Source organism: Chiloscyllium punctatum, chromosome 3, assembly GCF_047496795.1.
Source record: "Chiloscyllium punctatum isolate Juve2018m chromosome 3, sChiPun1.3, whole genome shotgun sequence".
NCBI classification, from domain to species: domain Eukaryota; kingdom Metazoa; phylum Chordata; class Chondrichthyes; order Orectolobiformes; family Hemiscylliidae; genus Chiloscyllium; species Chiloscyllium punctatum.
The window spans coordinates 51,453,305-51,477,270 of NC_092741.1; the positions used below are offsets into that span (position 1 = coordinate 51,453,305).

Genomic DNA, 23,966 nt, shown 5'->3' on the forward strand with positions numbered 1-23,966 from the left:
ACTTATTAGGCGGCTGTCAAGAGAAAAAATAGTGAGTCTACGAACGATAGGCCGCCTCCCGTTGCCAGATAGTGCCATCATCAAAGAGCCTTCAGGTTGATCGAGGCAAGATCTTGGGCTGACTCGCCCTATCCAAATGATAGGCTGTGGGCAATAATACGCCCCTTCTCACTGACGCTGTGCATGAAAGAAAATATGGCATTTACACTGATGTCTGAATATAAACCTTCAAGCATTTCGCATTCGTGACTGTTTTATTTTCCTCTGCAAAATACTTTCTGGCACCTTCTTAGTGATCCCACATGCTGGCAATCTGTTAACACGCGCCCACAATTTACCCAGATATCGCACCGTTTGTAAAAACACAAACTTTTCTAGACCTGGGACAGGAAGGGGGTGTCGGGTGACCTCGATGTCTTGGCTTTCCAAGCAGATCAGGCGTTGATTTAAAATGTTTCAGTGTTTCCCAGGTCCTCCTTAAACGTAATTGTTTACGATGACTGCTCACTGTCCTCTCCAGAAAGTAGGGCAGAGGGCAGGCCATACACGAAGAAGAGAACTATCCCTTGCCTTGGATTTCTCACACCGTAGTGCAAGTTGTTTCCGGAGCCGCCCTTGTAAACTCTCCCAACTCATCCCTCTCTCATCCGCAACCCGGTCAGAATCGGCTTTGTGTAACTCACTGGGCAGAGTAATGCTCCGGGAACGGGTACTGGCTGGTCCACCAGGGAAGGGTGTGCTTTGGCAGACAGCAGTCTGCTCTGTACGGGGCTAGCAACAAGAAAGTAATTTGCTGGGAACTCTTAGTCAATTTGCATTGCACCAGTCTGGGTTGGGAATCTTGTCTTGCAACCACTGATTGTAACTCGGAGAGTTGCATTTTGTGTGTACAGTAGACGCCGTGCGCCGTTCCGCGAGATTTTGTCGCCAAAACCACGATCCCACGGGGTCACTGAAACCCCTGAAGGACGGGGGGGGGGTGGAGGGGAGTGGTGGGGCTCATGGGCAATGAAAGACCTTTCCGAGGGATCGGGCGGGATTGGGGGGACTGAGTCCCTTCAGTGCATTATTTTCACAAGAAAGGCCAACACATTGGGCTGACGGACAGGGAATTGTATTTAGTACAGCAAGCAAGACAGACAATACCGAGGGTCCCCCCTCCCCGGTTTTGCTGGCGATAAATCGCTGAAGGGTCTCTGTCGCGGGGGGTGGGGGCTGGGTAGGATAAGCGGGGCCGCCTTGTGAGCAAAAAGAAAGGGGGTTCGAGGGACACTGCCACCGGGGGAATGTCCTTACATCTGCAGAACTTCAGCGGTCTGCAGCAAAGAGACTGAGTTTGGTGAGGCGGGGATGTTGGGGGTGGTGTGTGTGTGTGTGTGGGGTGGGGGGATGTTGAATGTTGTAGGCAAGAATTTGTTTTTACAATGATTAAACGATCCCTGGCGAATGCTGAGTGCACATACCTAACCTTCGCGTGTGGAAATTAATCCCGCCAAACGAGATTGCGAACCACCAAATGAATTGCATGAACAGAATAAATGAAACCATAATGCGCCCAGAATGGGGAACTAAACGGCGCATTGTTTAATTCCGCGTTCGATTGGGCAACTCAAAGCCGTTTTCGATTGCTACCTGCTCTCCGTTTAACAGTTTGCATTTTACCGACCGAGTGAATTTTGACTAAAATGCGTGCAAGGCGATAAAACAACGGTCCCACTTTGCTCCTATACCCGCACCTCAGCTTGGGGAATAGAAACAGGACCGAGCTGTTTCTCTTTTTTTTTAAAACATACGGGGACGTTAGTATCGATTCATTCCCCGTTCTTCACAGGTTACCTCGATGGAGGAGACGCCCTGGAGTTGGCCCTGCTTAGTCCAGTATTTTAGTTGAGATTAAAGAATCTGAACGATTTATTTCTGCTTCTGCTCTGTTGCTATACAGAAACCCAGCATTCAGAAACCCCGAGCTGGGCTGCTGTAAGGGTGAAGGACACCTGTCCTGACACTGGACACTGCCTGTCTGCACTTGCTTTTGCCCCAGCCGCTGTAGCACCGTCCGATTTAATATGGGTGTCTGGTAAAGATATGGGTCTGTAATAGTGATGACCACCCCCAATCCAGCCTCTGCTCTCTCATGGTTAGTTCTTCCACAATGTGTGACAGATTGTTTGTCACAGGGAAACAACAGGGAAACAACAGAGTTCAACGAGAGAGAAAAAAAGGCACCCTAGTTAAGAAATGCCGAGCTCTGTTTGAATATTTTGCTTCGGTAAATGAGAATAATGTACTTATGAGTCCTGATTCTGGTAGAGAGTGAAGATTCACGCATTGCTGTTCCCATGTGTCCCAGGGAATGGGGCATCTTTATATTCGACCTCGATATCCCTCGTCAAACATGAATGAAATATAATAAAAAAAGATCGCTGTCAATATAAAAACAGCAAATATTTATTCAAATATCACTGAGCTCTAGACATGCACTTAAGATGTCCTCTAATCCCCATTTTATATAGTTACGTTAAATATTAAACACAATTACGGTTTGGCCGATTATTATTTGGAAAACTGACGCCACATTACACTGAGCCCGTGCTCATGGTTGCATTCGCCTCGCTGTATCTTTGTTTAAACATTTGATTATTTCCCCACATTCATGTAAGTCAAACGAACTGATTATTCGGAAATGTAAAATAAAACATTACAGCTCAGAGACCCTGCCTCATTCCCTCGCCATCCTACCTCCCCCCACCCCCCAACAACACCAAAAAAAAACCTGTTTTGCTAACGACCCTGAAATAAAGTGAAAATAATTATTTGGAGATAAATCTCGCCCCGGATCCGCTCCGGCGTATTTCAATGTGCAGCTGCTGGGTTTGACAGGCCAGCAGAGCCTGCCAAACTTAGGCCGTACCCGGTCCAGTTTCTCACTGTTCTCCATTCTCCTGCAGGACTCGGAGAGGCCTGGGGGCAGACCAGTCGCACTGGTCACTTGGATAACGTCAGCCGAGAACTGGGGTCTCACCTGTTACAGGTAATCGACAGGAACATTCATTGTCCCCTGCGGAGAACGTCATGTCTGCGACTGGCGGTGTTTGTATGTGTGTGTCTGTGTCGTTTATTCCCAGGAAAGCAAATTTCAGGGCGACCAACATGGGGACCCCAATTAATAACTTAGACCTGTAATGTTGACACTGAACAATCTAAGCAAAAGCCGCACATTAGCGCCATGTCCCAAGACCCCTGCTCTCGGATGATCAGTTTTATCAATTCCATGTTTGAAGGCTAACCCCCCCCCCCCCCCCCCCCCCCAAAGCATCCATCCCGAACCTGGAAAGAAAGCCTCTTTAAAAAGGCCATTCTTGAAGGGAGGAGGAACTATTGCCATCATTATTTGTTGCTATTGGAATACGTTTAATGCAGATTTGATTTTAAACGAATATTATTACTGAAAGTTGAGAGATGATTTCGCTGAGGCCGGCTGATGTGCTGAAGATTGTATATCGAAAAAACAAACACCAGCCTCTGTTTCCTAATCGCACTAAATAATTTCACATTTTAAAAAATCCAAACAATGACTTATTCATGCGGTTTCCCGATAAGATGAATGATAAGGATGTTTTACCTAAGGTGGGGGAGTTCAAAATTAGGGGCATATTGTTTATGCGAGAGGAGAAAGGTTTTAAAAGGACGTGAGGGGCAACTTCCTACACAGGGATTGGTTCTTGTGTGGATTGAAGAGGAAGTGCTCGGTGGCAGGTACAGTTACAGTTACAACATTTAAAAGACGTTTGGATAAGTACATGAACAGGAAAGGTTGGAAGGATATGGGCCAACGCAGGCAAGTGGGACTAGCTTAGTTTGGAAACATGGTTGGTGTAGACTGGTTGGACCGAAGTTCTGTTTCCATGCTGTATGACTCTATGAATCAAATAAGGGGGTGTAAACACCGCCGCATACACAAGCAGAAGTCACGATGGTTTTACCAGAGCTGTCTCATTGGAGGGAGAGAGAGAGAGACGACTGGTCTCCTCACCCGAGGAGGAGAATGGTAACTCAGCTGGTGTGGGAATTGAACCCATACTGTTGGCGTGGTATCGCCAGGGTGGCTGTGGTTCTACCGAATTGGAAACTGCAAAGCACATGATTTGCAGAATAAAACAACAATTGTCTTCATTTCTTGTACCCCAATAACGTCTGGAGAATATAAAAGGTACACGTAACAATTTCATTTGGGTAAAAAAAGAATCAAAGCCGGATGCATGAATATGCTGTCACCAATTGTATTCGATTCTTCGTGTAAAATATACAACATTTCTGAACGTGGATAAGAATACTTAGTGTACACTGTGACAATAAAATAACTACTCCTTTAGAACACAATTGGTGCATATTTTATAACCGGCGTTTCCCCCCGTGTTCTGTTTTGAGGTTAAACATCTGGCTAAAGTTCAAACAATCTTCCTGAACATTTCACCAACAAGTCAGAGTGTGTCTAGCTTCACGGCTTGGTAAACTACCTCTCTCATGTGCCCTGCAACTAATTACAAGGTGGGGCGCAGCGCTTCCCCCCCCCCCCCCCCCACTCCCCACAGAGTACCGATTACCGCTGTCTCAGGAAACAACGGGCAGGGAAAGGGCAGGATATTTCTTGCGGAAATCAAACCGAACGGAATATTGTTTAAAATAGAGCCAACATGCTCAGCCAGTAATGCATTGATTTGTGTGATTGTTTCTGGACCTGTAGACCCTGGACGGCTTTATTTTCGTGGTGGCTCCGGATGGGAAAATTATGTACATCTCTGAGACCGCGTCAGTTCATTTGGGACTGTCACAGGTAGGTCAGGACATCTCTCCCTTCATTTCTCTTCGGTGGCTAGAATATGTACGCGCAGATGTAAAGCCATTTGTCTTCTGCCATATGATTACCTAGTAATAGCGATAAACATTAAGTGGCCTTTTTTTTTCCAGAAAAGATGCGTTGGGATATTTATGGCGGAACAAAATGAAGACCTCTATTTCCATTCAGTCACCGCCCCATATTTATACTGCAGTCATGATGAATCTCGCAGATGATCATTTCTGCTGTGAGCACACATCATTCCGAATCATTTCCAGAGATTGTCTGCTGCTTTTCAAATTGATGCAGCGAGGACTGACCCACATCGATGTCAGGTGCTGCTGGCTCAGACATATCCAATCCCGATGCTCCTTTGCCTTCAATCACCATCAAAGCCATATATTAAAAAAACACAATGACAGACAAGCCTGATAAAAAAATATGCCCGGGTTAAAGCATCACTGCAAGCAAGCAGACTCCACAGTCGCATTTTGCTTGGCTGTCACATTGTTTTCTTTGAAGGAGGTGGTTTGTCGGGGTCGGTAGAAGGTAAAATCTGAGCAAATCAGATGTAACATTGCCACTCCAGGTTTTGTGTAAAGTGTGAAGGATTATCTGTAGGATCCACTGTTTAGTGATTCTGTGTCTGAACTGTCTTCTAAAATTGTTATAAAAATGCTCAGTTTTAAATGTCCAATCTTAAAAAAAATACAATGCTGTACGTTGGTAAGTAGCATAATCACAGTTCGTTACTTAATCACAATTTACATACTTATCCGTTATCTAAAATGTAAATTCCAATTTGAGTCTTTCAAGATCCAGTGCCATTTTATAATTGCAAAATAATGCATTAGTTGCAACACAGATGAAACTTTCTCCATGATAGAATATGCAGAGGCTAACAAAATATTTATAGATCATAAATAAATGGTCAGTTATTTTACACATCAGGATGCACTTATTGCACTGATGACATTGGCATGGTAACAAAATAACATGATTTTTCTTTAGCTTCCATGAAGCTTGAATGAATAGCCAATATCAAACAAATGCACCTAAATGTATAATTGGACAAATAAGTACATTGTTTTGCTAAACAACTATAATTCTTACTTACAACTCTTTCTTAAAAACAAACTACCATGATATTGAGAAGACTGGCGCTGTCTAGCTGTTGTTACCTCATCAATTGCACCCACCATGTGTTTCCCATAATATTGCTGAAAATCATCAACAAGATGACAATGTTATATTAATGTGGCAAGTGGGTGATGAATTGTTTGTGAATACTGGGGTCTACAATAGGAATGCCCATATGCATGGAAGGATCAATGTCATGGAAAGTACCTTTAATATATTAATTTGAAAATAAATATTTCTTGGAACATGAGCATCACAGGCTTGGCCAGTTTTTATTGCCCATTCCCAGTTACGCCTGAGAAAGTGGTGACAGCCACTTTGGTGAATCTTGATTATAATTCATGAGCTTTAAAAGCACCAGCAGTTTTTGTCTGAAATGTTTGAAATCTGCAAATTTCTGCAGGACTGCAAGAAGAACATACAAACACACAATCTGACCTAACTTCTTCCATTTTTTTCTTTTTGATTTAAATTTTTGAAGTTTCTCTACTGATTTTTATCTTTCACTTTTGGCTATTACAAAAACTTGGCAAACAATATAGTGGAATAAAGAATCTATAAAAGACCATAACTAATTAGTATGCATGGTGCAAACAATCATGAAAGAATGCTAAATGTGAATATTTTGAAGTGTCTTTAGAGTTGCTCAAACCTATTGGATGCATATAGAAATAAATGGTTTTCATTTATGCTAAATGACAATACACAATTGAATACATATATCATACATGTATTTTGTTATGAAACCGTTTTCAAGGAATGTTTAAAAGTGTTTATGATGTTAACAGGTAGAGCTGACTGGGAACAGTATTTATGAGTACATCCACCCTGCTGATCATGATGAAATGACTGCAGTTCTGACAGCTCATCAGCCCTACCACTCTCACTTTGTTCAAGGTACACTGAATCTATTCTCATACATTCATACTTGTGCTCATGTTTCTCATTTCTGGAGGCTTTATTCCCCCAGTAACCCCTTCTACTCTTCTCCATGCAATTCCCACCAGCCTGTTACCCCAACACTATTGTCAACTCTTATGATGTGTTTTAACAGAATATGAAATTGAACGGTCCTTCTTTGTGAGGATGAAATGTGTCTTGGCAAAGAGGAATGCTGGTTTAACCTGTGGTGGTTACAAGGTGAGTTCTGCTCATTGACGTGTGATCACATCAGAACTGTACTTGCTTTCTTTTTCTTGTTTTACATAATTTTTGCAATTGAAAAACAGACACATTCAACATCATGTTTGAAAAAAATGTTTTATTTTGTGTCCAAGGTTATAATGGTAACACAAGTCTGGATGAATGTTTATAGTATTTGTTTATTTAAAACCAAAAGGCTAACAAAATATAAAACTATGTTTACATATTTTGGTAAGTAGAATGTAGAAAAATAATCGCAGCAATGTGGTCTCTCTCTATTTGGGAAAGTTTGTTCTTAATTGTGCAAAGGATGTGGGTGATACTGGGTGATGTGGGTGATACTTTATGACCCATTACAAGTTGCCTCAGGGCAATGTAATATAGGGCTCAAGCAATATGTAGGCCAGATCAAGTAAGGTTGGCAGGTTTCTTTCCTTGGCCAATTAGTATACCAATGACAATGCAACAGCTTTCATGGTCATTTTTTCCTGTGCCACCACATTTATAGAAGAAGTTATCATGGTGGATTTGAATTCACAATTTTTGCAAGTCCACATTAGCAAACCCCTGCATTCAGTGACTTCAGGACACACTTTGAAGGAACTCACATACATTGTTATTTTCTACTGTCAAATCTCCCCCCAAAAAAGCAAAGTACTCTTTGTATCTAAAAGGACACTGAGAATGTTGGTTGTGAATTGGTTGGTAGCCTTACTACTTGCTAATAAAATGTACCTCCATTTCAATGGAGTCCAGAACTCTAATCCACTGTACAATATTTCTGGTGGTTTTGCCAGATCAAAGTTAAATTGACAGGTATTAGGGTGTCACTGGGAACAAAAATGACACAATTTGTGTTTTCTTGATGGAAATGTATCTCATTGGCTTCCAATTCTGTTAACTTAGAACTCATAGAGGACTTTAAGGATTATCTAGGGGACAGTGATGACTGCAAATGCTGGAGAATAGAGTCCAGGGTGTGGTGCTAGAAAAGCACAGCAGGTCAGGCAGCATCCAATAAGCAGGAGAATCTGCATTTTGGGCATAAGCCTTTCATCAGGAATTAATTAATTCTCCTGGTCCTCGGATGCTTCCTGACTTGCTGTGCTTTTCCAGCACCACACTCTCGACACTTAACGATTATCTGACCTGATTAGAAATAAATGGTAATATACATTAATTAGTTGTGAAAGAACTAGAAAAGGGATTAATGCAGGGGGCAAAAATGTACCACAAAATTCTTCTACTGTACTGTTGGAGGATGTTAGCATGTTAAAATTAAGTTAAAGATCACACAACACCAGGTTATGGTCCAACAGGTTTATTTGGAAGTTCAAGCTTTTGGAGTGCTGCTCCTTCATCAGGTAGCTACCTGATGAACGTGCAGTGCTGAAAAAGCTTGTACTTTCAAACAAACCTGTTGGACTGTAACCTGGTGTGGTGTGATTTTTAACTTTGTCCACCCCAAGTCCAACATTGGCATCTCCACATCCTAAAATTAAGACTATCCATGAAAATTGAAATGCAGTCAATTATCAACGAAGCTGCTTTGTCTTACTTATTGTTAGTTGGCCATGTGAGATACTTGCAACCAAGAAAGCAGAGATGAGACTTAAAATTCCCCATATTGTACCTCATAACTAGTTATTAGTTTACCAGACAATTAGCCAAGAACTCAAGTTTAGGGTGACATGAGTTTTATAATTTTGTCAATGAACCACAGTAGAATAGTATGATGCATGTTTCTCTTGCAGGTTATCCATTGCAGTGGCTATCTAAAGATTCGTCAGTACAGTCTAGACATGTCTCCCTTTGATGGTTGTTACCAGAATGTTGGATTAGTGGCAGTTGGCCATTCTCTGCCCCCAAGTGCTGTGACAGAAATCAAACTGCACAGCAATATGTTCATGTTTCGAGCTAGCCTTGACATGAAACTGATATTTCTTGACTCCAGGTAAGAGTATGATATTATCAAGTAATCTTTACATTTCATGAAGGTAAACAATTTTCATTCGGGTTTATACATTGCAAGTGCAAAGTTGTTTGTTTTAGTTTAGTTAGAGCTCTATTAGCTAAGTAAAAACCTCTACAGTAAAGTAGCTGCATAACAATTTGAAAATTAGCCTTTGTTCTGAATGCTTGTGATTTGTATAGCATACGCCTCTGACTGTTGACTAGCATTAGTGCAGGTCACCAAAAAAATGCTTAGGTTCGTCCAGCAGCCTGGAACTCCACTCTCAAGAAAATATCCTTCTTGGCATCAGATGATATTTATATTGGGTCGACTGTCTAACATAGATCTTTCAGTATTTTGAATTAGAAATGGCTGTGTATAGTATATCAATATAATAGTACATGGGTGGTACGATAGCTTAGTGGTTAGCACTGCTGCCTCACAGCGCCAGGGACCCAGGTTTGATTCCAGCCTCAGGCGACTGTGTGGAGTTTGCACATTCTCTCTGTGTCTGCATTGGTTTCCTCTGGGTAGCCCAGTTTCCTGCTACAGTCCAGAGATGTGCAAGTTAGGTGGATTGGCCATGCTAAATAGCCCATTGTGTTCAGGGATGTGTAGGTTAGGTACACTAGTCAAGGGTAAATGTTGATTATTGGGGAGTGGGTTACTGTTCAGAAGCTTGGTGTGGGCTGAAGGGCCAGTTTCCACACTGTAGGGATTCTATCTATCTAACATCTGTTGAGAAGTGGATTGACAGCACATCCAATCATTAGAAGTTAAATTGCAAAGGGTAATATTTAAACTGATACATTCAAGTTGGAGGACATCTTATCTTCATTTATCTATCTTCCTTTATTCCTTATCTTCCAAAATTGTTAGAGTTAATTTTATCGAACAGTATGGTAATGTGTACAAAGGGACAGCGCTTAAGGGACAGTGTTATTATTTTATGGGATATGAGCAACACTGTAAGTGACATTCGTTGCTCATCCTTAATTCCTTTTGCAAAGATGAAGATGAGGTGCCTTCATGAATTACCATGACTTGGATGTACTGTTATTGGACTGGGGTGGACAAAGTTAAAACTCACACAATACCAGGTGTAGTCCAACAGGATTATTTGGAAGCATTAGCTTTCGGAGCACCGCTCCTTCCATCAGCTGATGAAGGAATGGCGCTCTGAAAGCTAGTGCTTCCAAATAAATCTGTTGGCCTATACCTGGTAGTGTGTGATTTTTTTAACTTCATAAATTACAGCCATCCATCTTGATTTTGCATGTTGAATTATTTCTGTTTACACATGACGTCTATTTATCTCATACAGGGTAGCTGAACTGACAGGCTATGAACCTCAGGATTTAATAGAAAAAACTCTCTATCATCATGTCCATGGATGTGATACGTTTCACTTGCGCTGTGCTCATCATTTGTGTAAGTATTTTTACATACGAGAGGATTGATTCATTACTGATTAACAGATGAACACAAGGATTGTGTTGTTTGCTGTTAGGAGTGAGACTTCAAATCACTTCTTTTTCTTTAATTAATCAATTGGACATCTAAAGGTATAGTAATTTTGCATATTGCAAAGGCAAAACTATGTTCTGCTAATGTGCTGGCAATGTTGACTGCCAAAATTGGTTTGTCCTATGGGAAGCAAAAAGCAAATCTGCCTCAGGGCAAAATAAATACATTGGGCCTGAGTTGTCTGGCCAAAATGCCAAAGTACTTTGCTTCATAAATAAAAATGTGATCTTGATTGTTCAAGAGTATAACTTGGAGGAATTATAAATCTATTACAGGTCATGCTTTCAATCTGCAGAGCAAAGTTTTAGCACCAGAACAGGAGACACATTGTGTTCCAGAATTGCAAGCTTTTTATTTTCATAAAGATTGAACAAGGAATAATTATCAGGGTAAAAATAGTCATAATTTTTCCTTTCTGTACACAGTGCTTGTCAAAGGACAGGTAACAACAAAATATTACCGCTTCCTTGCAAAGCATGGAGGTTGGGTATGGGTTCAGAGCTACGCAACAATAGTCCACAATAGCAGGTCATCTCGGCCCCACTGCATTGTTAGTGTCAACTACGTTCTCACGTGAGTAACCATTTACCTCCTCATTATTTACTTAAACACAGGTGTCCTGGAAATGACGTAAACACTGTGTCACCAGAACAAAATGTTCCTTAAAAAGGACGTTGTTACAGAACGTTGGTAGGATGATCAGGTTCACATTGTGTGCAGTTATGTCCATTACCTAAGCAAACAATGAGTATGTGGTAGAATATATGTTGGGCTAAGTGGGGTTATGTGTGACCTTATGGGAAAGAAAGAATTAAATATATGTATTATTGAGTGTAAAACATGTTTATTACTTATTGTACTGTTTGTAACCATTGTCTAGTGTTATGGACCAGGCTTGACCCCTTAAAAACAATTTTAAGCAGGTAGCCCAGACCGTAACTTTGCTATTTGTTTCAGGTAAGCGTATAGTGGATATTTCTGGAGTGGATTAGGTGGGCAGCCTGCCAAGTTTCAAACAAACAGAGTTTACTTACAAAATTACAGAATGAAACACAAAGAAATGAAAATAGACTACCCGAATAACTTATCCTATCCGAACCTGACAGGCTATCCTGACTTAATGATGCTGTTCCAAAATACTTGCAACAATCCCAATAAACAAACCCCTTAGCACAAAGATTAAAAATAACACAAAAAACTTACAGGTTATGAAGGCAGAATGTCAGAAGGAGGGGCAGACCATCCAGTTTCAACTGTGACCCTGACTCAAGTAACCCTCAAACTGAACTGACCTAGAGCGTTGGCCACGCCCCCTTGATTATACCAGTTTTTAAAAAAAGACTTGAAAACTTTCTGCCTGAAGCATTATCTGTCAGGTCTAAACAAAAGGGCCCTAATGAACCATTCAAACTTCAGACATGTTGGAGCCTTGGGTCACTTGGAATCTCTCTGAACAAAATCAACGACAACATAACCTTGTAAAAGGACCAGCTTTGCGACACCTCCCCCCCCTTAAAAAATGAACCATCCATATTCAAAGATGGTTTAATTTTTCAAACCCCCCCCCCCAAAAATTGGTTAGTCCTCTAAAACAGATGCATTCACTGACTATAAACATGTAAACATGCACAACTACATCTGGATTCAGTCTGTGGTACTCCCACCATCGAACATCGCCATCTCTCATTCGAGTCTCAACAATGCAGCGGCAATCATGTTTCCTTGACCTGCCGCCTGCACAATCTTTACACTGCATGGCTGTAACAACAGGTTCAATTGAAGCAGTCTGGCATTTTTTCCTGAAATTTCTCCACAAATTTCTATGTGTTATGATCAGTGTATACGATTGTCTCATTTGCATCACTAGTAACATAAACGCTGAAATGGTGTAATGCCAACACCAAGCTCAAAGTCGGTTTCTCAGCTGTCGAATATTCATGCTGATGAGCATGCAACTTCCTGGAGAAATACCCAATTGGTCATTCTATCTCCTTGTCGTCTTCCTGCAGGAGCACAGCATTGACATTCACATCACTGGCATCGATAGCCGCCTTGAAAGACTTTACATGATCTGGTGTGGCTAATGCCGGAGCAGTGGTTAACACACTTTTCAGGCTGTCAAATGCCTTCTTATTGTCTGCTGTCCACTGAAACTTCTTGCCTTTCTTTAGCAATTCAGTGAGTGGAGCAGCCACACTGCTAAAATTCAGCACAAACTCCATGAACCGTAATACTGCTCTTTTTGTCGTTGGTATGGGAAACTCCCCAGTTGCCTTTGTGTTCACATCCCATGGGGCCATTTGTCTGTATTCAATACATGGCCCAGGAAAGGTGACTTGGGCTTTGGCAAATTCACTTTGAGCTAGGTTTACCATCAAGCCTGCCTTCTGAAGTTGATTGAACAAGTCTGATAAACGTTGTAAATGTTCCTTCCACGAATAACTAAAAATCACCAAGTCATTAATCTCCACCACACAGTTGGATAATCTACCAATGACCTTATTGGTTAGTCTCTGAAGTGTGGCTGGAGTGTTTTTCATACCAAATGGCAAGACTTTAAACTGATACATTCCATTTGGCATTATGAAAGCCAAAATTGCCTTTGCTCTTTCTGACAGACGTAGCTGCCAGTATCCTCTGAGTAAGTCCAACTTAGAAAAATAAGTTGCTTGTCCCACCTTTCCAACACAGTCTTCCAGCTGCAGAATCAGATGTGCATCAGTCTTTGTAATTGCATTGATTTTTGCCACACATAACCATTGGGTACCATTTGGTTTTGGCATCATTATGATGGGTGAGGTCCAGTCACTGTAACCCATTTTGATTATGTCATCTTGGAGCATGCATTCAATCTCCTTCTGAATGTGTGCCAACGTTAGAGGGTTATGCCTATAAGGATGTTACCGAATCGGAACGGCAGCTCCTTTATCTACATCATGCACAATGAGATTAGTATTCCCAGTTTATGTCCGCATTTCTCCCCTTGTGTTAGTAATACCTCTTTCAGGTCAATTCGATTTTTCTTGTGAAGGTAACTCAGTAATTTATCCCAATTTTTGACAACTTCATCATTGTCCAGTTTGATTTGAGGAATGTCCAATTCAGAATCCTCTGAACTTGGTTCTTCCTTCTGTGCTGTAATCATTAACACCTTCTCCTCTTGTTTTCCTTCCCCATCAAAATACCCTTTGAGCATATTCACATGACACACTCTGTGAGATGTCTTCCTGTCTGCATTCCTTATCAAGTAGTTCACCATCACTCAATTTCCTTTCAATTTGATAAGGTCCATTAAACCTTGCTTTTAAAGATTCATCAATTACAAGAAGTAACACTAATACCTTATCCCTGATAGCAAAATTGTGAATTTTTGACTTCTTGTCTGCTTCCTGTTTCATTGTCTGTTGTGATACTTTCAAAAGCTGTCTAGCCAACTCCCCTGCTCTATTTAATTGCTCCCTAAAATTTGATGCTTGGTCCAAGTATGTGGCCTCTGAATTCTGACTTATTAATTTGTCCTTAATCAATTTTAACGGTCCTCTTACATCATACTCAAAAACCAATTCAAATGGACTGAATTTGGTCGATTCATTTGGTGCATCTCTGATCACAAAAAGCACAAACGGAACTCCCTTATCCCAATCATCTAGATATCCTGACTATAAGCCCTCAATATAGTCTTTAGTTTTGATCCCACCTTTCTAGCACTCCCTGCATTTCTGGATGGTCTGCAATAGATTTGAATTGTTTAATGTCTAAGCTGTTATCTTCCTTGAATAGTTTTGATGTGAGGTTTGATCCATGAACTGACTGTACCTGTACTGGTAGTCTGTATCTAGTAAAAAAATTGAGTAATTCCTCTCCAATCCTTTTAGCTGTGATATTGTATATTGGGATGACCTCTGGAAACCTAGCCAATACATCCATTATTGTTAACAAATACTGATTCCCACTTTTTGTTTGAGCTAGGGGACCTATGCAATCAATTAGGAATCTTGTCAAAGGTTCCTGAAATGCAGGAATAAGTATTAAAGGTGCAGGTTTTATTACCGTCTGTGGTTTTCCAATATATGACACATCTGACAAAATTCAACTACATCCTTATGCAGTCCAGGCCATTAAAAATGTCTTTGTATTTAGCCTGTGTTTTCCTCACCCCTAAATGACCCCCAAGTGGAAGCTCATGCGCCACTTGCAACACCTCCTTTCCATATCCCACTGGCAATATGATTTGATGAATTTCTGCCCATTTCTCATCTGCCTGTATATGTGATGGTCTCCATTTCCTCATTAAGACACCATTTTTAAGGTAATAACATTCAGGGATACATTCAGATTCCTTCTCTATATATGTCTTTTGGTACAACTACTTAAACCTTTCATCTTTCTGCTGTAATGCAATTAATTTAGCTGAGCTAATTTGTCTACATGGTCATCTAATCTCTCCTGTTTGAACTGGTAACTGTGTGACCTCATGACCACACAATCAGGAAAGATTCCAGAATAAAAAACCTGAATTGAGATTCCACTGGCTTTTTAACCATAGTAGGCAGCACTCCAACCGGTGAATCAGCTATATCGGAAGGTTAAATTGTATTCCTGGAGCTGAGAGTTTCTCCAGTACTCCTTCCTGTTACCTGTAGCTTTTCTGGCAATAGTCCTTCAGAAGTACATATTAGATTAGATTCCCTACAGTGTGGAAACAGGCCCTTCAGCCCAAACCAACCCTCCAAAGAGTAACCCACCCAGACCCACTTCCCTCTGACTAATGCACCTAACACTGTAGGCCAATTCACCTGAATCTGCAGGTCTTTTGTGGGAGGAAACCAGACCACCCAGAGGAAACTCACACAGACACAGGGAGAATATGCACAGACAGTCACCCGAGGCTAGAATCGAACTGGGGATCCTGGTGTTGTGAGGCAGCAGTGCTAACCACTAAGCCACCGTGCCACCCACGTCTCCTCAACTTTTAGTACCACAGACTGAGAAAATCCTGTATCCCTTAATATTGTAATCTCTTCACCTGTTACTCCTGGCCTATGTGAATAAACTTTACCTTTGCAGGTATATTTTTTAAGCAGATCTGGTACTTCCTCCTTAACCAGCTTGTACACTCTGATGCAACTTTCTAGCTTCCCTTGTGCTTTCTGTTATCATTCCAACAAAACTCCCAGGCTTGTCCTGTTTTCCTACATCTGGCTTTTTCCTAGCCCAACAACACTGTGATTTCATGTGGCCCACTTGATTGCAATGAAAATACTGGAACTTTTTAACTTTTTTGTCCTCTTCAAGGGTTTCCTATTTACCCTGTAGTAAGTTATCCTTATGATCTCCACTGAGATCTATCTTTTCCTTTCCATGTAAGGATTTCTCTTTGTCCAAATTTCTATCCCTCGTGGACCGAAGTTGACCCTGGAAGCCGAACCGTGTTTTATGGACCAACTCATAATCATCAGCCACTTCAGCTGCAAACCTTGCTGTTTAAACTCTGCTGTTCCACATGAGTTTACACTACTTCAGGAAGTGAATTCTTGAATTTCTCCAAAATAATTGTCTGACTAAGAGCGTCGTAAGCTTGCTCTCTTTTTAATCCTCTTATCCACATATCAAAATTACTTTGTTTGATCCTTTCAAACTCAATATAGGTTTGACTCAACATAGATTTAAGGGCCCCTCCTTAAATTCCTGAAACATTGTCTCTCAACTTCTGGTACAAGCTCATATGCACTTAAGATGGCTTATTACCTCCTCGTACTCCCCAGATACCTCCTCTGAGAGCAATGCTAATTCCTTACTAGCTCTACCTACAATTTTTGTTTGGATCAACAAAACCCACATAGTCACTCACCACTGCATTTGTTTAGTCACTTTTTCAAATGAGATGAAAAAGGCTTCCACATCCTTCTCATCAAATTTAGGTGATGCTTGAACATACTTAAACAGTTTCGCACCAGGCCTTTGACTACCAGGGGTGTGCTCATCCTCATTCTGTTCCTCATTATACTTATCTTCAGCCTTGGTCTCCATCTGTCTAAGCTGACTTTCCTTTCTTAGTGTCATTTTCTGAAATTCAAACTCTCTCTCTTTTTCTTTCTCTTCTGCTTTTAATCATAACTCAAACTGTTTCATTTCTGCTGCCCTTCCCTTATGTCTCACCTCCATCTCAAGCTGCTTTGTTTGTAATTGAATTTTTGCCATCTCTATGATCCTGATGATGTTTCCAGCAAATTTAAATACCAAGCTACTGCTGAAATCATCTCACCTTTCCTCACATTAGGAGGTAGCTTCAACTCCAGCTTGTCTGCTAATTCCTGCAGCTTGACCTTAACTACCTTTTGTAAAACTGCCAAGGTCACTTCTTCCACCTCCAGAAACTCTTGGTGACTGAAAGAGCCATTGCTATCCCAAGCTATGTTTACCCAACCAAATCAGCACCCAAAGTAAAAGACAGTAACACCTACCACTAGCTGCCTAAACCCCAATTTGGAACCACAAGCAAATCCAACAAAGAGCTCCCAGTCTGTTATGGACCAGGCCCGGTGTCTCAAAACATTTTTAAGCAGATAGTCCAGCCCATAACTTTGCTATTTGTTTCAGGTAAGTGTGTCATGGATAGTCCCAGACTGAAATAGCTGGGCAGACTGCCGAGTTTTAAACAAACAGAATTTTTTTACAAAATTACAGGATGAAACACAACGAATGAATGAAAACAGAATATCAGAATAACTTATCCTCTCTGAACCTGACAGGATATCCTGACTTAATGATGCTGTTCCAAAATACATGCAACAATCCTAATAAACAAATCCCGTAGTACAAAGATTACAAATAACACAAAAGGTTTCCAGGTTATGAAGTGAGAAGGGCAGAAGGAGAGGCAGAGTGTTCAGTTTCAATTGTGACCCTGACTCAGCTAACCCCCGAACTGAACTGACCTGCCCAGCTAGAGAGTTGCCACACCCCCTTGATTATACCAGTTTTTAAAAAAAGATTTGAAAGCTTTCTGCCTGAAGCATTATCAATTAGGTATAAACAAAAGAGCCCCAATGAACCATTCAAACTTCAGACATGTTGGAACCTTGGGTCATTTTAAATCTCTCTGAAAGAAATCAAGGACAACATAACCTTGTAAAAGGACCAGCTTTGCGACACTAGATATTTGGAGATACCTTGAAATTATTACACGTTAATCTAATGTTTTGAAATAATTTTCAGTCAACCAAGGTTTGACTATGTTTTATAATGACAGGGGTATTATACCATGTAGACCAAAATGCATTCTTCAGCTGATAAAGTGCTCTTACTTTAAATTGACATGTTCCTTTAAGGCTATGCAGCCTAAATGCTGTGATCAGAGACAGTAAATTTCAAGTGGATTTCTCTAAGACACAACTGCGATCAGCTGGATAGTGGCCTTAGCCTACAAGAAGATAACTGGCTTTCTTTGTAATGTCTGTTAATTCTTTACTTATGTATCAAAGAGAGACACTTAGAAGTGTGATGAGCACAAAATGTGTGGATGACCTGCACCGTGAAGTCTGTGAGGAAGTATCAGGTTCTGTTTCTGTTGAGCTTTTGTGTCTGCATCATCTGTCAGTGACAAAGCCGATATGGAATGTGCTCTGTCATTGATGTGAATCACCATTGTGATGTAATCACCGTAGTTGTGCTGAACAGTATGGGACGTCGTCTTTAATGATATCACAGTATTTGTAATAAAGCCTCACACAGTAGGGACCCAGGTTCAATTCTAGCCTTGATGGCCTATGTGTGGAGTCTGTACATTCTGCCTGTGTCTATGTGGTTTCCTCCAAGTGCTCCAGTTTCCTCACATGGTCCAAAAGCTGGACAGGTTAAGTGGATTGGCCATGGCAAATATGGGGTTAGAGGGACAGGGTGGGGTGTTGCGTCTGGCTAGGTTGCCGTTTGGATGGTTGTTGCAGATGTGATGAGCCGAATGGCCTCTATCTGTACTATAGGAGATTCTATGATGGTATCTATAATACTAAGAATCTTTAATTATTTGTAATTTTGAAAAATGATGGGCTGAAATCATCTAGCATGTCATAACAAGTGAGTGCAAATAATTGTTCGAAACATGAGTTTGCATATATTTGCAAAGCCAAACTCAATATTAACTCAGCATCATTTTAAATTAGTTAATTTATTTTTCCTAATCAACCTGTTCAGAGATGGTATTACACACCTCTAGAGCAAGTGGGTCTCTCAGTCCAGGGGTAGGGATGCCCTTCAGCAGATCCAGCTCTCCTGTACCTTTCATCGCTAATGGCACGTTATGATATATGCTCTGGCCTTGTAACACAGACCACAGAGAAAAAGAAACAAACTGAGAACATCAGGTTTCATCAAGCTAAGTTGCATCATAAGCATGTACAGTATTCACCCATCAAGCTAATGCCAAAGTTAAGGTTACTTGCAACTTTCATCAGAATTAGAAATTACTTGCATGGTCAACACTGTGTAGATCATGACATAACACTTTAATTAGTACATGGCATACCTGAATACCTTCCACACTCCATTAAGAAGGGATCACCAGCAAAATAGAAATGTCACTCTTTCTGCTAAATTTAATTTACATATTGAGTTTCTTAACATTTCTGTGAAAGACTGTTGCCTGGGATGTTTATTTCTTGTGCAAGGATGGTTTAGAATCTTCTGTTGTTCCCCTCTTTTGCCTCTCATTTGGAGCTGTTAAACTGCTTACTAAGTACTATGTCAAATTTCTTCCTGAGCTATCATCACTACTTTCCCTTCAGTGTCTGCCCTGATTTCAACCTCCACCTCAACCCATTATGCTCTATCTGCTCTCAGTTCACTACCTTCCTATACTCATCTCTCTCTCCCCAAACCATTTTCATGGCTCTCTCTTTACACTTGTCATCTCAAGAAGCCTCTTACTCCCATGGTGTAAATTATAGATAAGACCAACTTGGAAAATTGTCATTATTCCACAATCATCATTTGAAGAAGGGCCACTGAACCCAAAACATTAACTCTGCTTTTTCACACCTTTCTCAACCCTGCATAAACTTGCAGTCATCCAAATCTCTGCTGTTGTATTTGTACTTCTCCCAAATCTGTTCACCCAGCACCTTCTGTTTACTGGATATGAGGAATGCTGGACATTTTAAATCGGAAATACAGGAAAGAGATCTGCGTGTGCATCAATATAAATATGTAAAATACAATTTATCAATAAAATCAGTGCATCATCCTTATTAAGATACTTTTTGAAGTATAATTGTTCACTTACTAACTGGAGTGGTCTGATAATACCTGGTTGTAAAAAATCTTCCTTGTTTTTAAGCCCTTTCATGGTTTCAACCTTCTCCATTACTGTAACCTCCTTCATACTTACATCCCTCCAATGTCTCTGTGCTCCTCCAGTTTTGACTTTTCACGTAGCCCTCATTTTAATCACTCTAATATTGATGTCTCTGCCTTCAGCAGTCTAGGCTGGAAGCTGGAAACCTCTCCTTGAACCTTGTTTCCTCCCTACCCGACTCTTCTATTTTAAAATGTCCCTTAAAACTTACACATATTTGACATCCGTCCAAATATCTTCTTATGAATGAGCTGCTAGAGGAAATGGAGGAGGAGAGTCTAAAACTGGAGGACATAGGTTTAGAGTGAGAGGGGAAAGATTTAAATCTGACCTGAGGGACAACGTTTTCACACAGTGCATATATGGAATGAGCTACCAGAGGAAGTGGTGGGGGCTGGTACAATGACAACCTTTAAAAGAGATCTAGATGGGTACATGAATAGGAAAGGTTTAGAGGGATATGGGCCAAGTGTTGGTAAATGGGACTAGATTAATTTAGAATATCTGGTCAGCACCGACAAGTTGTACTGAAGAGTCTGTTTCCATGTTGTACAGCTCTATGACTCTATGCCTTAGGTATCAAAAATCACCTGAATGTCCCTATGAAATGCCTCAGCACATTCTATACTTTTAAAGATGCTACATCAATGTGAATTATGATTGTTATTGAAGCAGGTAACGATAAGATATTTGTGTGTTTGAAAGTGATTCTCTTTTTGGCCTGGAAGCTGGTACGGCAAATTTTCTGATTATTGCTGGTGTAACAATTATTGCATTTTTTTAGGACTTCAGATCTAAGTTTCTGGGCTGCTGGTAAGTTTCATATTACTGAGTGCTACCTCAGTCAGACAGCAAACAATTATACTTTAAAAGGTATCTTGATATTCAACATATTCACACTGGTGTATGTGCACATCTCTTACCCGCATTTCTGGCTTTCCTTTGGAAAGAAAGAAAAATAAACTTGCAATTATGCCAAAGATGTCAGCCAAGTCTTTTTCCATTACAGAGGGTTACCACATTTCTCTGCATTAAAGTAGTGACTAAACTATAAAAATATATTATTGACCGTGAAATGAATTGGGATATGCTAAGGTTATGCAAGGCACTATGTAAGGTTCTTTCTTCCCATTCAGTCATCCGAAGAAATGGTAATATGTTTTTCAAACACTTTTTGATTTTTGCAAACTTATGTTGGCTGGCCCTTGATTAGTAAATGCTTTTCTGCCTATACACCAAGTTAGTTTCACCAATAAATTCTAAAAGTTTACCTACATTTAATTTTAGGCCAACTGATCTAGAGTTACACTATTTTACTCTCTGTTCCCTTCTTGAATGCTGGTATTACATCAGCAATTCTCTTGTCTCATTTAATAATTTTTATATCTATGAAGGATTGATGAATTGTAGCCAAAACCTCTGCCATTTCCATTTTGACCGCGATCTAATAGTACATGGTGCACAACAGCACATCATCAATTGTTTTTCCACAGTTATCCCTTAGAATTATTCCGCAACCTTCTCAAGCACATCTACATCCTCACATCTATCAGCAATTGCACAGAAAGAGAGAGCAAAATATATACTTAGTAACTTTGCCACACCTCACATTCACCAGTTCGACTGATTCTTTCACTCTTGACTGATCCGAGATTTTATGTGATAAATCTTTTTTTTTACACTTATAAACATCATTGCAGAATATTTTTATTTTATTTGCAAGCCATTTTTATATGCCCTCTTCGCCCTTTTAATCTTGCTTCTTGCTTTGTCATAATATTTTGTGTTTGTCGATGCTTTCTCTGATATCCATAATGACTAATGCCTTTAACATCTTATCATGCTTTGAATATTGACTTTCTTTCCTTTTGCTGTTTAATTTTCTCATATCCTTCATCCAAGTATTATTAAAACTCATTATATCAATTCTCTTTCTTTATATACTCAAATTTTTTTCTCCAGCTTTGGCTTTGTTGATTATAATTTTAATCTCAGTCCAGGAATGTTGTGTCAACTCACTGCTAGTAAAACCACTTGTTGCAAGAAGAATTTGCTCAGTTTGGTTGCTTCAACGAGCATAAAACCAGCTTTCAAAACATTGAGTGAAGCTTATTCACAGCAGGCCACAAATTAAAGGCTCTGGAGTGAAGCAACTAAAACAATTGCTGACTATTTGCACACTTCCATCAGCAGTCTAGACAAACATTGGTAATAAACAGTGACATAGAGCTAATTTGATATTGAAACAATAGGGTATATAGAGGAAAGACTTTTCAGTGAACGTTAGCCACTGCCACTAATTGCATGTTTATATTGTTGTTTTTGATACGTAAATCAGTGTTGCTTTATTCATTATTGAGATGTCCAGGCAGGGAGCCTCCGCTTCACTGCGTATGCAGACTTTAGTGATTTGGAGGAAGCAATAACAACTGATAGATGCTGTCAAGAGGAGAGTTAACATGTCTAAAATACAGAAAGGCTGAGGTGAGGTAACTGGGATGTAAGGAGACTTGTGTTGAGTCTAAATTTTACCACAGATGAGTTAAATAGCTTGTTTTATTTTACTTACTCTGTGTAATTCTATGTAATCACTGTGATATCAAGTGGAGAAGAAGGCAGGGCAAGAATTCATAGAGTCATAGAGATGTACAGCATGGAAACAGACCCTTTGGTCCAACCTGTCCATTCCGACCAGATATCCCAACCCAATCTAATCCCACCTGCCAGCACCTGGCCCATATCCCTCCAAACCCTTCCTATTCATATACCCATCCAAATGCCTCTTAAATGTTGCAATTGTATCAGCCTCCACCACTTCCTTTGGCAGCTCATTCCATACAGGTACCATCCTCTGTGTGAAAAAGTTGCCCCTTAGGTCTCTTTTATATCTTTCCCCTCTCACCCTAAACCCATGTCCTCTAGTTCTGAACTCCCCAAACCCAGAGAAAAGTCTTTGCCTATTTACCCTATCCATGCACCTCATAATTTTGTAAACCTCTATAAGGTCATCCCTTGGCCTCTGACACTTCAGGGAAAACAGCCCCAGCCTGTTCAGCCTCTCCCTATAGCTCAAATCCTCCAACCCTGGCAACATCCTTGTAAATCTTTTCTGAACCCTTTCAAGTTTCACAACATCTTTCCAATAAGAAGGAGACCAGAATTGCACGCAATCTTATTCCTCTACAAACACTGCCCCAGGTTAACTTAATAGTTATGGCTTATATTTTAAGTTTAATCAAGAGACATATCTCCAAAAACACATAATCATGAAAGAACCCACTCTATTCACTACTGCAGATTCTCTGTAAGCCACATTTAAAACAACGATTAACTTATCAGATTCTGTGTTGTGAACTTCGCCCAACAGTTCCTCCAAGATTAGTTGTGAATTTCACTGTTTATTAATTTTCCCAGATGCACTCCGATGTCCAACGATGCATGAATTCAAACAGCAAAGGCAGTAACTGTGCAGATTCTGTCTCTCTCTCTCTCTCTCTCTCCTGCAATGACCTCACCATGTGTTTCCTTTGTCTGTTCTTCTCCCTTTTAAAGCTGCTGTTGTTATGACTTTTTTGCCAAAGTTCCAAAACTATGCAGCAGCATATAAAACAGCAATTGCTGCTCCTGGAATTCGAGGAAATCACCTCCAGCACCTAAAATACCTCAAAAAAGGAGCAGCTGTTTGAGCCAGAAATCTTTCCTGTCCTCCATCTTGGATTACCCAATTCAAAATGAAAAATAAATTAATAGTGGAAAAACAAGTAATCACCCAAAATCCTTTTACTGTGCAATGTCATTAACACAAGATTTCTAGAAAACTGTGCATGTTTTGTGAAAGAGCTAAGAAGAAAGAAAGTTGTGTGGAAAAACACTAACTTGACCATTAACCTATGCCGTAGACTTAATGAAGACACATTTGGAAAGGACAAGGTTCCTGGATGTCTTCCTGCAAAATATTCATAAATAATCACAGAAAATCTCCACAAGAATTCTGTGTATTAGTTGCCATAACT

General features: G+C 40.3%; 1 protein-coding gene across 5 annotated transcripts in view; it reads left to right on the top strand.

Annotated features, from left to right (window-relative positions):
- The window catches only part of sim1a (SIM bHLH transcription factor 1a), a 92,994-nt gene that overhangs the window by 17,250 nt on the left and 51,778 nt on the right, over nt 1–23,966 (top strand). For all 5 annotated transcript variants that reach the window (XM_072553200.1, XM_072553190.1, XM_072553210.1 and 2 more), the window contains exons 3-9: nt 2,949–3,031; nt 4,745–4,834; nt 6,766–6,874; nt 7,032–7,117; nt 8,875–9,074; nt 10,399–10,505; nt 11,027–11,174. In XM_072553200.1, coding sequence (XP_072409301.1) covers nt 2,949–3,031; nt 4,745–4,834; nt 6,766–6,874; nt 7,032–7,117; nt 8,875–9,074; nt 10,399–10,505; nt 11,027–11,174 — 823 coding nt within the window. The remainder of the gene's footprint in view (nt 1–2,948; nt 3,032–4,744; nt 4,835–6,765; nt 6,875–7,031; nt 7,118–8,874; nt 9,075–10,398; nt 10,506–11,026; nt 11,175–23,966) is intronic.